Source organism: Excalfactoria chinensis, chromosome 3 (genome assembly GCF_039878825.1).
Source record: "Excalfactoria chinensis isolate bCotChi1 chromosome 3, bCotChi1.hap2, whole genome shotgun sequence".
NCBI lineage: Eukaryota > Metazoa > Chordata > Aves > Galliformes > Phasianidae > Excalfactoria > Excalfactoria chinensis.
The window spans coordinates 31,484,018-31,495,695 of NC_092827.1; the positions used below are offsets into that span (position 1 = coordinate 31,484,018).

Consider the following 11,678-nt stretch of genomic DNA (forward strand, 5'->3'; position numbering starts at 1 on the left):
TTGGCATAAGGTATGGCTGACCTATGGAACTAGCCACCAGAGCTGGCTGTGGGCACTAAAGGTCTACATAGATTTAAGGGAAAGTAGTAGTGTGTAGAAATGGCATATTCCTCATAAAGCCTCTGAGCCTGAAATATTGGTGGTAGGGAAAGTTCTCAAGAGGAATACCACATGATCTTGCCCTGCACTAATACACTTTAATAGGCTTTTGGTCTAAAAAAGGTTTGGCCTGAACCAGTGTGAAAGTACAAAAAATTGCTTGCAAAATTTAACTGCCTCATAATGTGGATTTCTATCTCTCCTCGTCATGTAAAATGGGAATTCTTCGGCTCATTTTCTCAGGTGCATGAAAAATTACCATTACACCTTGGTCTGAAGTTGTACAGGCAGACAGCAACACAAGCAAAACAGCAAGAAAATGAACGTTATGAAGAATGGCCAATAGTTTATTCTCATCCCATTCATATAATAGTTCCACTAAATTTCAAAAGCAAAGTCTTTGAAAGGAAAGATATTCTTATCCTTGAGACATGAAATAGCACTTTGGAGATCTCAGTTTGATCTCTAGCAATGCCACATGTTTCCTGATGGTTTTGGCAAACCAAGCAGGCCATCTTCTAGCGGGAGCTGTTTTCAGCATATGAGCTCATTGACATGGTTCAAGTCAAGCACTTGCAGAAGTCCTTAATAAATGAGTTTCTTCGTGTGGCATCAGAGTGCTTCAGAAACACTTGTAGGGCAGAGGACTGTGGGCACCAGCTGGGTCTCCTGGTCCCTTCAGAAGGCCCACACTGTCCCCACATTGGAATAGGACATATGGAGCAGAAAACACCAGCCCAAGGTCTCAAAGGGAGTGGTGAGGGAAGGAGCACCAAAGTTCCAGTGCTCCATCTCCCCACAAGGCTACAACCAGCAGGGTTCTGGGAGCTCACTGCTCTGGGGCAGGGGAAGACAGAAAGAGGGGTTAGAAAGAAGAATCTGGGTCTGTTCAGCCTGGGGAAAAGAAGAGTAAGGGGGGGATCTGATTAATGTTTATGAATACATGAAAGGAGGTGGGAGGCAAATGGATGAAGCCAGGTTCTCTTGGTGGTGCATAGCGACAGGACAAGGAGTAATGGCCTAAAACTTGTACATAGAGTCCCATATAGAAGAATTTGTCTACCATAAGGATGACGGAGCCCTGGAACAGGTTGCCCAGAGAGGTTGCAGAGTCTCCTTCCACGGAGATGTTCAAAACACGTCTGGATGCCTGTGTGTGTGAACTATTGCGGGGTATCTGACTAGCAGGGAGGTTGGACTTGGTGTTCTCTTGATGTCCCTTCCAACCCCTGCGATTCTGTGATTCTGAGAAGCGAGAAAGGGGGACGTTTCTCCCCGGCCTCCGAGCCCCTGAGGAGCGCGGTCCGGGCGGAGCGAGGCGCCCCAGGGGAGGGCACCCTCCCGGCTCGGGGCCCCGCCACCCCCCCCCGCCCGACCCCGCCTTCCCCTACTCTCCCAGCAGCCGCTCCCGCCCCAGCTCCGCTCGGGTCACCCCGGCTCCCCACGGCGATGCACTCCCCGCCCCGCAGGCAGAGCCCCGTCCGTTCATCCCATCCCATATCCCATCCCATCCGAGGGGCTCTGCCTCGGCTCCCCTTGGCCCTCCCCCTCCCTCCTCCCTTCTTTTTTCCATCCCCTCCCCCACCTGGGAAGACCCGGCGGCTCCCCCCCGCCCCGTGCTCAGTAGCGGCGGGTGCTTAGCGGCGGCGGAGCGGGGACACGGGCTCTGCGTGGATGTGGCCGCTGCCCCCCGGCCGGGGCTCGGCGCTGCCAGGTACGCGCAGGGACGGGCTCGGGGGGCTCCGCAGGCAGGGAGGCGCGGCGTGCAGGTGGCCTTGGGCCCGCTGTGAAGCGAGGCGGAGGGGTCGGTGCCTCGGGTTTTGAGTAACCCTGCCGTCCTGGTGGGTTTCTTTTTGATAGGACCAAAAAGTGACGCAGATCTCTGATCCCCTTTCTAAGCACAGACGGCTCCGCGGACAACGGAGGGGGGGCACGTTCATTGCTTTACGCTTTCAAGGGTTTTGTCTCCGCACAGCTCCGGAGCTTCTATGTTTTTCAAAACAACCTCTCCTTGAGTTCTGATTCACCCCCGTAGTGTTTGTGCTGCCATTCCTGCCCTCCTTTTGGAACTGACACTAATTTTATCCAGATTCGTCACTGTTAGAAAAAGCTTTATCTCGGAATCGCGGAAAGCTGTGCCAAGTATGTAGCTTGCGGACTGGGAGAGAAGGAGCTCCTTCGGGTCGGGCGCAGAAAGCAGGGCGCCCCGTAGTCACGCCCGAAAGCGGGACAGAGGGTGGCCGAAGGGCTTTAGAGCCTTCCTCCCACTCCTCCAAGAAAGCACCACACTTCTGCTCGATTAGTGCATCGGAACGGTGAGCAGAAGGGGAGTGGGCAATGAAAAACAAAGATACGAACGCAGTCGCCGTCCTCCCCCGGCTCCCTTCTTGCTACGGATGCCCCCCGCACCCCGGCAGCCACAGAGCGGCTGAGGATCCCTTCCCAACCCCCTCCCCATGTCCCGGCGGGGAGGAGAGCGGGGCTGCCGGCTGGGAGAGCTTCCCGGCGAGGGGTAACCGCTTGTACTGAAGCTGCGAAGCGTTCGTCCTCCTCTCTTGCCCTCGAGCTGAGGAGCCGAGCCCCTCTGATCAGAGCCCCTCTGATACGATCCGGGTCGTGCCGTGCTGTGCCCGTGCGCTCCGAGTCGTGCCGCTGTCCGGGCGCGCCACCCAGCGGTCCTCCTGCTCTGCCCGGGAGACAGAAAATCTGGGCCCGAGGTGAAGCCAGTTCCGTCATCACCTATTTTATTTTTCTCTTTCATTTTTTTTTTCCCGTTCTTTTTTTTTTTTTTTTTTTTTTTTCCCTCTCTTTTATTTATTTTTCCCCCTTTTTCCCCGTTATTTTTTTGGTGTGATCTCGTAAGTCCACGTGAGCTTTCCAAACTCCTTGCCAATTTCATTCTTGTAGACGCTGAGGCAGCTTAAATCTTGTGGAAACAAAGAAACAAACAAACAAAACCCAGGAGTCACTGTGTGGTTGTTGTGTGCGTTGTTTGTTTTTCCATAAGTCAGAGTGGAGGATGAAATCAGTCAGAGTGGAGGATGAAATGTATAGAGCGAGCACCTCCATAGGAGTGGAGGTAGCAGTGGGCAGGGTTAGGGTGATGCTTCCTTCCAGGATTTCCAAAATCTGCTTTCTCTTTCGCTGTGTCAAAGGTGAACTGTCAATTCCAAGACCATTTCAAGAGCAAGGCCAAAAGCATTTAAGGAGCTGGTTAGTGTTACAGCTTCTTCTATTTTATGGTCTGAAATCTGAATGTAAATCTAGGCATGTGCTGACTTTCATACAATAAGACGGCTCAGGCTGCTCAGGCTGCTATGAACAGACCAAAATATGGCATTGGGAGGCAGCTGGGCACAACTTTTCTTGTGTCTGAGCCACACTAGAAGGCAAATTGTGTTTCTGGTAGCCTGAAGAGAAGCATTTTGGAGTAGATTCTGCTGGAGGTCATGCTGACAAGATGTTTAAAGGATATCCTAAAAAGGTAGGGTATGGGTATGCTTTGTGATTGCAGAAAGGTTCGACACTGAAGAAAAGCTGAAAATGCTTTTATGTGTACATATGGGTGCTGGAATGCCACTGAACAGAGTCCTTGCTGGGCTATTTGCTGGGCTTGGAAACCAGAGGGAGAATTCTGATATAATCATAAAGCCAGAACACTCCTTTACTTCCCAGTTTCTGTTTGCTTTCTTCTCTGAAGCAGTTCATCCTGCCATAAAGACAGAGCTGACTGAAGGCTTCTAATTATTGTAAGCCATCCCAAAATGTGTATGGGAAAGGAGCAAAGAAAAGGAGAGGGCAGAGATCCGGGTTTGGAAGAAGAGCAGAGAACAGTGTGGCACAAAGCATTAGTAAGACTTTGAGGATCTTTTTTCCTTTCCATCATGTGGCCTTCTGAGCCCATCCTCCTCATTTTGGAGCCTGTGTTCTCTCTCCCCTTCTTTCACTCTACAGGAGTGTCCTTGTGACTGTCAATTTGTTTCCATCCCCACTGTCTGGCAAGAGAATTCCCTGTTTTCCCTCATGCCAGCAGCCCACACTGGGCCATAGCAACTGCTCACTTTGCCTGTGCTTGATGCTGGCCTTCCTAAGCAGCAGAATTCAGTTTAGTAAACAGAACCTGAGTGCTTGGCTGTAAATGGCAATGACAAGAATTACCATTTTCATCAAAGTCCTTGGCTTGGACTTCATCCAGTTCTACTGAAGTGTAATTGTCCAGTCAGTTCATCACAAACAACAAGTGGTTCATTATAATTGATGGAAACCTTGGCTTTCATGACTCCTTGTAACTAGTGAGCACTTGAGTATAGTGTTTCAAACAGAAGGCTCAGGGTTGTGTGTTTGTTGTTTTTTTCCTCCTTTTTAAAGAGTGGCTAAAGAGAGGCATAGTACTCTGCCCATTTGCTTGCAGAATGCCTCCATGCAAAGCAAAGTTCCTTGCAGGTCCAGCTGGGAAGGCTTTGGCCATCTCAATGGAAGGTAATTCAAGCCAGGCACCTTTCTATATGAACTAGCAGTTAGTGAATCAACTTTCCTTAGTGCTCACAGAATTCAGCTACCCAGATCCTGGAGAAGAGCTGAGAAAGGGAAGAATGTTTTAGGAGAAAAGCCAAAGAAAGTCTCTTCTGAAGCCTGATGGAAGAAGCTGATTTCTTAATACCTTATTTGTTTATTTATTTATTTATTTTTCAAATTCTATAATAGGACACAGCAAACTAAGCCAGCTTTTTTTTCACATTTGTATAATGTGATTTATCATAAAATCATGCTAGTCTGTGGTCAGCTTAAGATGAAGAAAAGGAGATGCTTTCTCATACAACATGTAGTTAAGCAGTGGAATGCCCTGATACAGAGATGTGTGGGGCAATGATTTTGGGGGTTCAAGGAAAGACTGGGCAACATTATGGAAGAGAAGTCCACAGTGCTTTATTCACACTATAGAAACTGTCCCTGGCTTAAAGTCCGTGAGATGCAAGTGGCTACAAGCTGAGAGAGTGTGAGAAAGGAGGGACATAAAAGTAGAAAAGAGGGCTTGAAAGTAGTACTGTAGATAAATAATAATGTTTAAATATGCTGATTTCCGTTATACCAGTGACCTACATTGGTATGGCCAAGTGGTGTCTTCCCTGCTACTGGAATGACTCTGCTGGGCTTTCAAAATCTTCAAATATTTTTCAGTATGACTACATACACCCCAGAGCTTAGGCCTGTGAATCACTCTAATCTCCAGATGTCTTGGAAGAGTCTACACATCTTCAAAACCTTAGTAAGCTGCTTTAAAGCCAAGATAAGAATATATATGGTATTGTAAAATGTGTTTTAAGCATATCCAGGTAAATAAACCCCAGCTCAAAGTCAGCATTCCATGCAGGCTGAGGTGAAAAGCATTAGAAATTATTCTAACGCTGCTCTCTGAATTTGGCATCAGAATCAACAAGCAGTGTTTGAGGCATAGTGTTTAGTCAGATAAAAAGTGATGGATGTTGCCTCTTACAGCCAAGTGCTGTGTCAATATGGTGTAGGTGCATCAAATTTTAAGAGTTGTTGATCTGTTGCATCGCTCTTAAAGTGAGACTAACACTTATTTTTCTCCCCCCATGTTGCACACATGATCCTTTCTTTTTTATACTATATATTTAGCTAGCCCGTAACCAGGTTATTTCACTGTATGGTTTTACTTGTGTTATTCTAAACAAAGCTCAGGAAAATAAAAGCGGTTGTCTTTACCCTGATTTACACTGCCCTCATAATGTAAACCAGAAAGCTTAACCACATATATACCCTTGAATTGCTTGGTTTTTAAGGTTTAATCATAGGCTCTTCATGCACTGCTGAGGTTTCCCTGTAATTGGAATAAAGGATATGAGAATGGAGTGCCAATGGCACTGGTCAGTAATTGGTTAATGCCACTGACATCACTGCTGCCAAGGGAAAAAAATGGTCTTTTCAGTAATGTTTTGAGCTCAGAATCAAGAGTTCTGGGTTCAGTTTCTGGCTCTGCCACAAACTTCTAACAATTTTACATTCTTTCTGCATGTTTCCTAGCTACTGATGAGAATAATACAGTTTCTTGTCTTTCAGAATTGAGATATTTGCTCTTTGTGTGGTGCATCACCCCAGTTAGGTGGGGTTTTCCACATGTGACTATATGACACAGACTGCACAGTTTGTGCAGCCTCTGTGGGATCCTCCAGGAGAAAGGCATGTCATGAGTCAGCTGACTTGTCTCTCTTACTTGGCTGGGCATTCCTGTGTGCATATAACCAGGAGTCTCCTGTAGACCAACCACCTTCTTCTCTCAGCTTTCTGCCCTTCTAACCATGGATTTTGAAATTCTGTAACTGAGATGCCTATGCAAAAGAAATGAAGGAGGTTTTGGTGGCCCTAGCATGCAGGAGATACAACTCAGGAGATGCTGGAGACCCCTGCTTCTCAGAGCAGAAGCAATGGAGGGTGTCTAAAATGGCACTGGCTGCCTTCTGTAGATGCCAAAATTGTTCCTTTTGTCACTTCCAGAAAATAAGACCTTTGGCAAAGAGGTCATTCTAAGTATGTTCATTGGGAAAACAATTAGAAAAATGCTATTTTCCATAGCATGCAGTTTCACAGATCTTAGCTGGATGAGAAGGGCAGAACCATTTTTGGCCATTATATCAAAGATTGTAATTGGTCCAGTTTCCTAAGGGAATTAATCTAATGGGTACAGTCTGTCTATTCATCTTTGTCTGCATGCCAACTTCTGGATAGCTTTTAAATATGTCAATAACATTCAACCATGTTCTGCTTATCACTAGTATCTTATAACCAGTATAACCTGTAAAGAAGCAGAATCTTAAAAGATAATTCCATTCATACAGTATAGATAAAACCAGGCAGCTGGCTGAGCTGAATGACTGAGACTACTATGATTGCTGAGGGAAAAGCAGGTAAAACTCAGCTCTGTTCATCAGTAGGTAGCTCAGTGTAGATGCTGGTTGACTAGTCACACCCGCCTAACTAGGGACTGTTGGGAACATCACAGGCAGTGCAGGGAATATTTGAAGGCACTTCTATTTTGAGCAGAATGTTAAATTCTGTTCCACTGATGTCAGTCCTAGTATTGCATGGTTTTGCTTTTTTAGAAACTAAGATATTTGTATGCATTTCAACAGGGTATTTTCAAACTTCTCTGTTTTGTTTCAGAAAAAACCAGACAAGATGGAGAACATGTTGGTGCTGTTCGTATTTTTCATGCCTGCACTGGGTCTTGCTAATGGAACAGGAACTGAGCAAGATTTTACCTGGCATTTAAAGAAGGTTCCCCAGATTGTGAGTGAAAGAACTTTCTCTCTTGACAGCCCCAAATTTGAAGCAAAACCCAACCTGGAGCTGAACAGTGTATGTGGAATTGAATGTCAAAGGAAATTGCCAGTGCCCAGCTTGTCTGACTTGAAGGATCTCTTATCCTATGAGACTATCTTTGAAAATGGCACACGGACCCTGACTGAAGTGAATGTCCTTGGGCTGACACTTGATCCAGCTGGAAACACAACGACACATAGATCTCTGAGAAAGAAAAGGCAGATATATGGGACAGACAGTAGGTTCAGCATCTATGACAAGCGGTTTATAACCAACTTCCCTTTCAACACAGCTGTGAAAATCTCCACTGGCTGCAGCGGCATTCTCATTTCCCCAAAGCACGTGCTCACAGCTGCCCACTGTCTGCATGATGGCAAGGACTATGTTAAGGGCAGCAAAAGGCTGAGGGTGGGTCTGATGAGGACGAAGTCCAGGGGTGATGGCAGGAAACGCAAAGGTGCTAAAAGAAGTAGGAGAGAAGCACCTGAGGCCCAAGAAGATCCTGAAATTACCACAGGCCTAAGGCGACGGTCCAGAGGTGGTGGGAGAAAGCAGAGGAGATCTGGGAGGAAGCAGGGAAGCTCAGATGGCATGCCCTCCTTCCAGTGGACCAGAGTGAAGAGTACCCACATCCCAAAAGGCTGGTTTAAGGGTTTCTCGGGAGATATTGCCCTAGATTACGATTATGCTGTTCTTGAGCTCAAGCGACCCCACAAAAGGAAATACATGGAGCTGGGAATCAGCCCAACCATCAAAATGATGCCTGGAAGTATGATCCACTTCTCAGGCTTTGACAATGACCGATCCGGGCAGCTGGTCTACAGGTTTTGTAGCATTTCTGATGAGTCCAATGATCTTTTTTATCAGTACTGTGATGCTGAGCCTGGCTCCACTGGATCTGGTGTCTATCTTCGTCTGAAGGAGCCAAACAAGAGGAAGTGGAAACGCAAGATCATTGCTGTATTCTCGGGCCACCAGTGGGTGGATGTCAATGGGGAACAGCAGGATTACAATGTAGCGGTAAGAATTACTCCTCTCAAATATGCCCAGATTTGCTTCTGGATACACGGGAAAGATGAGAATTGCACACAAGGCTGAAGAAAGCTTATACCAACTTGCCAAGCACCCTTAATATCACAGAGTGAAAATCTGCTGCCAGTGGCTACCAAAAGAACATCGTTCCACATCAGGATGCCTTCAAACTCAATGCTCACAAATAACATTATGGTGACTTGAGTGTCTCTGAATGGCTGGGGGATGGGTAGCATTGTCAAACAACATGTTTTTAATTGTAATCAACTCCAGGTCTGCACTTGAAATCCCAAACTATATTTATATTTGTAATTTTGATAAATTCATTCACTTCAGAAAAAAAAAAAAAAAAAAAAAATGGCAACACTTGTTTGTCATTTTTTTTCCCCCATGGGAAGGATTAGAACTTCTCAAACTGGTATTATTTAACACCATACATTTTTTCCAATGGATTTGCTTTTCTCAGGGTTCTATTTCAATTCTACAAATGCAAGTTGCACATACATCACTTTACTGTATGCGCAGAATGTATGTGTACTGCATGAGACCAAGACTTTTTTTTGTCATTTTCTAAAGACCACAGCTCTGTGTTCAGAAACAGCCATCTAGTTCAAGCTTGTTATTTTGGAAAGCTCTGGTTGCTGGAGGAATGCTCCTATGGAAATCCCACATTTCTCTAGATGATGACCAGACCTAAAAGACAAGTTTTGCTTCATTGCTCAGTAAAAACAACAAAGAGAAATTAATGAGCAGAAGTTTCCATGCTTGGAAGAGGAAACCTTAGAATGTAACTTAATGCCTTTAAATATCCTTTGAGAAGCTAGACAAGTCTTAAACATATGGATTTATTTTCTAGTTAGCGTTTAAAGAGACGTAGCTTTAGTTTCTTTTCAAATGTTTAGCTTTCCCATTAGGCAAAGCGGTGGCTGTTTGACAATCATTTAGAGCTTCACCTCAAAGCCACAGGTGACGGCTTTATTGGGTGCTAACCATTTTCGCAGGCATTTAAAATTACTTTATAAGAATTCAGCTTCATAGGTAGAATGCCCTGGATATTAGGCTGGGAGTTGGAAAGCAGTATTTCCTTGCCTTTAGTTTTACAAAGTGGGTAGTTTAATCACATCATGTTGAGACTCCATCAAAACTTGAGTTCTAGGGTAAAATTAAAAAAACAAAAACAAAAATAAAAAACTCCCAACTAAATTATACTGCATTATGAGAGATATCACGCTATGTAGCAGCAGTAGTTATCAAATCATGTGGTATAATGTGTTTGCTGAACCACAGAGTTAATGAAAACACAAAGTGAGCTTGACTTCTACATGCTTCTATACATGAATCGCCTTTCTAAAGATGGGTTGCTGTTAATTGCCTTGCAAGTCTTAATCTTGTTTTTTTTATATCAAGATTTTGAAGTGCACAGGGTTGTTATGGTGCTATGTTAATCTAATTAACATAAAGGGATGCTGTGTGTACTTCAGATGCATCTGCTGAATTTAATTGCATTCCTAATTATTCAACACTGAAATCTTCCATTTTTTGATAAGTTTGTACTGACCAAAATCCTTTTTCTTGCCACACAGAAGGAAAAAGTATAACAAGATTTTCAAATATTATTCATCTGTTGGTATATTTCAAATATGCTTTTAACATTTTTCAGTGAAATATGATCCTTTTTAATAACTTACTTTTTCTGTAGATGATTGAAAACCTAAAACCTGACACTTTGAATGTGCAGGCAATGTTGTCATATTATTGCCAAAGTGTAAAAAATTTAACACTTGTTTCCATACTTTAACTTTTACAACATTCCACTAATTGGATCTATCTCACTTTAAGGGAAAATATTTCTTTCAACTTCAGCCATTTCAGGCAACATTCAGCTTTTTTTTTTTTTTTTTTTTTTTTTTTTATTTTTTTTTTTTTAAAGACTTTTGTGATTGTTTGCAAAACAAACAAACAACAGCAACAAAACCCCAACAACCTCATAATAATTGTTAAAGTTTAGAAATTTATGTCTAAGTAATTTAAAAGTTAATTATTGTTGTTGTTGTTGTTAACATCTTAATTAAGATATATGCCTTCACTGACTAATTTTAAATCCCCTCAGTTCAGTTTTTAATGCTCTTGCTCTATGCAGCTGGCCTATAATATTCTTTAGGCAGTTCTGTAATCTTTTTCCTAAGTGCCTTTTTTCATATCTATGGTAACAATTGAGGTACCACATTGCTGATCAATAGAAGTCAGCATAGTTCCATAGATTTTGATGCAACTCCATCCTCATAGAATGGCCTGGGTTGAAAAAGACCTTAAAGACCCTCTAGTTTTAACCTCCCTGCCAGCCACTGGACCAGGCTGCCCAGAGCCACATCCAGCCTAGCCTTGAATGCCTCCAGGGATTCATTCTTGATTTGGGTTCAAAACTGATCACAGTAAGGTAACATAGTACATTCCTTATTTTAGGAAGTATTCCTTAGATGTGCTCATTAGGAAAAGAAATGGCATTATTTCTTCATTAGTTTGGGAACTGGGGACAAGGTGAAAATGAAAAATGTTGTTGTCAGCTTTCAGTTGATCTTCTAACAATCATCTGCTCTTGATGCCTCACCAAGCTTCTGTGTCTGAGTGCCCATGCACAGACATGCAAATATATAGGTTTGGAAAGTATGTGCTGTTTGTCAGGCCAAGCAGACATGAATGGACAAAATGTTAATGCCAGACAATATTTAGATCTGCCACTTACCCCAGTAAAGATGGAAATGTTTTGTGGTAGGCATTGTTACTGCTTCCTGAATAGTTCATAAATCAAGTATTTATGCACTGGCCAACGCACTGCACAGAGCTACAGTTACCCACCACTACAAGTGGCACAAGGACTTCCGAGCTTCAGGTTTCCTTCAGATTGCATTAGTTGGCATCTTGCTATCTATGAAGAAATGAAGGAGAAGGGTATTCCTTGTGAGTAGTGTAGTGCACAGGAGTCAAGGCTGGCTTCCCAGAATAGAAGGGTACATCTCATGTCTAAACCATTAACGCACCCAGACCAGGTTCTGCAAGGCAATTGTGCACATGTAGTCTGGGGCTCTGAGAAGTGCCATGGAAGTCAAGGGGTTATCTATGATGTGAAAAATTAAGTTTGTATTATCTTACAAAAGGAAAACGCAAGATTGTTTCTGTTATATGAGGAATAGAGTGTCTGATGATTT

At 43.9% G+C, this 11,678-nt stretch overlaps 1 protein-coding gene across 1 annotated transcript; it reads left to right on the forward strand.

Annotated features, from left to right (window-relative positions):
* The first annotated feature begins 1,570 nt into the window (after positions 1 to 1,570).
* On the forward strand, positions 1,571 to 10,352 carry PRSS35 (serine protease 35). Its single transcript, XM_072330856.1, has 2 exons — positions 1,571 to 1,813; positions 7,282 to 10,352. The coding sequence occupies exon 2, from the start codon at positions 7,297 to 7,299 to the stop codon at positions 8,536 to 8,538; it is 1,242 nt and encodes a 413-aa protein (XP_072186957.1). The 5' UTR covers positions 1,571 to 1,813; positions 7,282 to 7,296; the 3' UTR covers positions 8,539 to 10,352.
* Positions 10,353 to 11,678: the final 1,326 nt, after the last annotated feature.

Bases quoted from the DNA above. Each gene is read 5' to 3' on its own strand.
- PRSS35 (XM_072330856.1), top strand. From the start codon at position 7,297: ATGGAGAACATGTTGGTGCTGTTCGTATTTTTCATGCCTGCACTGGGT.